This window comes from Pteropus vampyrus, unplaced genomic scaffold (genome assembly GCF_000151845.1).
Source record: "Pteropus vampyrus isolate Shadow unplaced genomic scaffold, Pvam_2.0 Scaffold1, whole genome shotgun sequence".
Lineage (NCBI taxonomy): Eukaryota > Metazoa > Chordata > Mammalia > Chiroptera > Pteropodidae > Pteropus > Pteropus vampyrus.
The window spans coordinates 42,132,443-42,136,651 of NW_011888782.1; the positions used below are offsets into that span (position 1 = coordinate 42,132,443).

The window sequence follows — 4,209 nt, forward strand, 5'->3', positions numbered from 1 at the left end:
TGACAACAAAAAACCCAAATGAACAGAGGACTTGAACAGATACTTCTCACTAGAGGACATACAAATGGCCAACAAATATATGAAAAGATGCTCAACATCGCTAGCTATTAGGGAAATGCAAATCAAAACCACAATGAGATACCATCTCACACCTGTTAGAATAGCTATAATCAACAGAACAAGTAATAACAAATGTTAGAGAGGATATGGAGAAAAAGGAACCCTCATACACTGCCAGTGGGACTGCAAATTGGTACAGCCACTATGGAAAACAGCATAGAGGTTCCTCAAAAACTAAGAATTGATCTATCATATGATCCAGCAATCCCTCTACTGGATATTTACCCCAAAGACTCGAAAACCCATATCTGCAAAGATATTTGCACACCGATGTTCATAGTAGCATTATTCACAGCAGCCAGGATATGGAAGCAACTGAAGTGTTCTACGATAGATGATTAGCTAAAGAAACTGTGGTATATATATACAATGGAATATTACTCAGACATAAGAAGAGATGAAATACTGCCATTTTCGACAACACGGATGGACCTCGAGATAATCATGTTGAGCGAAATTAGCCAGACTGAAAAAGTTGAAAATCACATGATATCACTTATAGGTGGGATATAAACCTAAAAGCAACAAATGAACAGGACAAACAGAGATTGAGGGACATGGACAATGGACTAGTGGTTACAAGAGTGTTGGGAGGTGAGGGAGGAGGGGAGAGGTAGACTAGGTAAAGTGAGTCAAATATAGAGGATAGGGGGAGTGTGAAGTGGGTAAAGGGGATCAAATATATGGTAACTGAAGGAAACTGGACTTTGGGTTGTAATTACACAATAGAATATACAGATGTCAGTCAAATTATAATGTATACCTGAAAATTATATAATTGTATTAACCAATATTACCCCAATAAAATTAATTAAAAAAAGAATAAAATAGTTGGAAAGAAATAAAAACATAATTTGTACATTCAAATTTTTCATCCATTTGGAATTTATCTTGGTATAAGAAGTGAGATATGGATCCAACTTTATTTTTCCAGATGGCTACATGATAGTTCCAACACCATTTATTAAATAATTTATCTTTCCTTACTGATTTGTCACCTTTACCATATGCTATATTTTCATATGCATATGGGACTATTTCTGAACTTCCAATTCTGTTTCACTGATCTGATGTCTGTCAGGCATGTGCCAGTTCCATACTGTTTTAATTACTGAGACTCTGTAATATATATGTATTTTTAATCTGATACTATAGGCATAGTATCCTCTTAGTAGTATCTTTTTCTTAGAATTTCCCTGAGGACTGCTTTCTTCTCATATAAGCTTAGAACTAGTTTATCTAGTTTAAAAACAATTCTTTTGGAGTTTCACTGGAAATCTGTAAAACCTGTAGATTATCCTAGGTAAAACAGATATCTTTATAAATTGTAATATACATTGAGTCTATTCAAGAATATGGTACACCTTTTTGTTTGTTCAAGATCTGCATCACTTGTGTAATATTTTCTTTATATAGACTTTGGTAAGTTTATTTCTTGGTGTTCTATCTTATTTTAAATTAGAACTTTTTTTCTATTTTAAATTCTAATTGGTTATTGCTCTTATGATCTCCCTGCTTTCACCCTTGCCCTCTACAATATGTGTTCTCCACACAGCAGCCAAAGTGATCCTTTAGAACAATTATCCAGATCATGTGACTCTTCTGCTCAAAGTCCTCTAATGGCATCCCATCTCAGGGCCTTTTGTACTTACTGCTCCTTCTGCCTGGAATGCTCTTCTTAGCCTGGCTTTTTCCTTCAGTTTGTTCAATCTCTGCTCAAATCTTATCTCCTTAGAGAACTTTTCTGAGACCACCCTTTTAAAAATAGCCCCCATCCACTTCTATTCTTTTGCCATGCTTTATTTTTTCTATAGCATATCAGTACCTGATATTATAATGTACATTTATTTGTATCTTATCTGTCTCCCTCACTGGAAAGTAAGTTCTATTGGGGGTGTGGGGGGGTACGCTTCATTGCTACATGTCCAGAATGTAGAACATATCAACTTGGTGCTTGTCAGTTACTCAGAAGACATTTATGAAATAGAACAGGTGAAGCTCCCAACCTAATGAGCTCCAGGGCTCGTATGGCAGAACTGCAGATGATCAGCATCAGAACTGATTTCTTCTCAGTATGGTTTCTCTGAAGTTTTACCCACTTAGGGCAGACTGAAAAAAAGACCATAAGAAAAATATTTATATATCTAATTATAGCAAAATAGGGCTTCTAAAATCGAGTATTCTCCAATTACTTCTTTGTTAGTGTTTAAGAAAAATAAAATATAATGAACACTGCTTAGATTCCATTTTCTGGTTATTCTAGGTATTAGATTAAAATGAAATACCATTAACTTATGACACAAAACAATGTGCCAAGTAGCTAAATGTGACTAGTTTTAGACTAAGAAAAGTTTGAAATAATGCATTTGCAATATTTTAATTTATGTTTGATGCTTGAAGGCAATGTCGACTAGGAAAAGAACTCTGATTCAATAATGTTGAATTTTAAAGGGACACTCAGCGTAAGATATAAAAATTAACAGCAAACATTGTTGAACACTGACTGATACTGTGCTAGGTACTTTACATATATTCTTTTGTTTAGTTCTCAGTAATCAAGTGAGATTAATTCTATTATTATCTGCATTTACATTTACTGAATTTGAGGCTGAGAAAGTCATGAACTCAAGTTGAGTGTCATGAGAACTGATTAGAGTTTGAAAGAAGAATGCTAAATCTCTCCATCTAAATTATTTCATTGTTGGTTACAAATAAATGACTCCCTCATATAAATAAGTCATTACTGGCTACACACAATACCTATTGCAAAGATCAAATTAGATTGACTATGAAATAGTCAAGGTCTGAGTTCTGAAGATGTGAACAGAATTTCAGAATCTCATAGCTGTAACAGAGATCACACAGTCCAATTTCCTTATCTTTCAGATAACAAAGTTGAGTACCAGGGGGAGTACTCAGTGACTTGTCCCAGGTCAAACAGCAAATTAGTGGGGGACCTGCGATAGAACACTAACTATTCATTGGATTCCTAGACTAATACTTCTAATGTGCTATAAACAAAAATGAGACCAAAACACAAAATCCCAAAGCCAGAGCAAAACAAGGAAAAAGTTAAATAAATAAAAATTACGATGGACCTTAAAAAACTCTCCATTTAAAATCCATTTAAGGCGGAAACTTTTGATTTTAGACATAGTTTTATAAGTTTTTATTTTAAAGAGACAGATCTTATGTTTTAACACAATAACAACTTGGTGGATAATTTTTTAAAAAATCATAGTTTACTTACTTTCTTTTAGGTATGATGAAAGACTATGAGTCAAATCATTGGCCTTGAGGAAACAGGAGTCTAGAAATGGGAAACATGCTTTGTAGACAATTTTGCAAACACACACATAATCAAAACAGATTAAATGTGAATGGTATATTCTTGAACAAGGTTTTAAAACATTAGTGTATTGGGAGCTTATTAAATATTTTACAGTGTTGTCTAGCATTTAAAACGGCAGCAGCAGCAACAATAGGTAAACTTTTAACTGTCTTTAGTCTCTTAGGGCAGTGAAATAAAAACTTATTGTATCATTCAATGGATTAATGAAGCATCTTTATTTTTTAACTCCACGGAACAGACAATATACAATGGCAAAGCTGAAATAGCTAATAAATCTATGTAGAGACGTTTAAACTCACTAGTCATCGCAGATGTGAAAATTAATACAATGATGAGATAACATTTTACACACACATTAGAATGGCCACTGTTAGATGTATAATATCAAGTGTCGTCAAGAATATAGGGTGATGGAAACTCATATGAAGTATAGGTGGAGGAGTAAACTGCTATTGCTATTCTGCAAAGTAGTAAAATTAAGATGTATACCACCTTATGACCCCACAATTACATTTCTGAGTAAATAATGAAAAGAAATTCTTGTGTGGTCGAGACATACACAGGTATATTCATCTTAGAATTATTTGTGATAGTAGGGAATCGGAAGCAACCTAGGTGTCCATATCTGAGAAAATGGATGAGCAATATGTGATAGATGAAATCACTGGAATATTAAGCAGCATTTAGAAGTACTGAACTAAATGTACATAAAAGCATATAGACAAATCTTAAAAAAG

General features: G+C 33.7%; 1 protein-coding gene across 3 annotated transcripts in view; it reads right to left on the reverse strand.

Moving 5' to 3' along the window:
• The window catches only part of CMSS1 (cms1 ribosomal small subunit homolog (yeast)), a 343,642-nt gene that overhangs the window by 13,372 nt on the left and 326,061 nt on the right, over nucleotides 1–4,209 (reverse strand). For all 3 annotated transcript variants that reach the window (XM_011354490.2, XM_011354498.2, XM_023527531.1), the window contains 2 exons: nucleotides 3,371–3,430; nucleotides 2,127–2,229 (listed from right to left, as the gene is read on the reverse strand). In XM_011354490.2, the coding sequence (XP_011352792.1) occupies nucleotides 2,127–2,229; nucleotides 3,371–3,430 (163 nt within the window). The remainder of the gene's footprint in view (nucleotides 1–2,126; nucleotides 2,230–3,370; nucleotides 3,431–4,209) is intronic.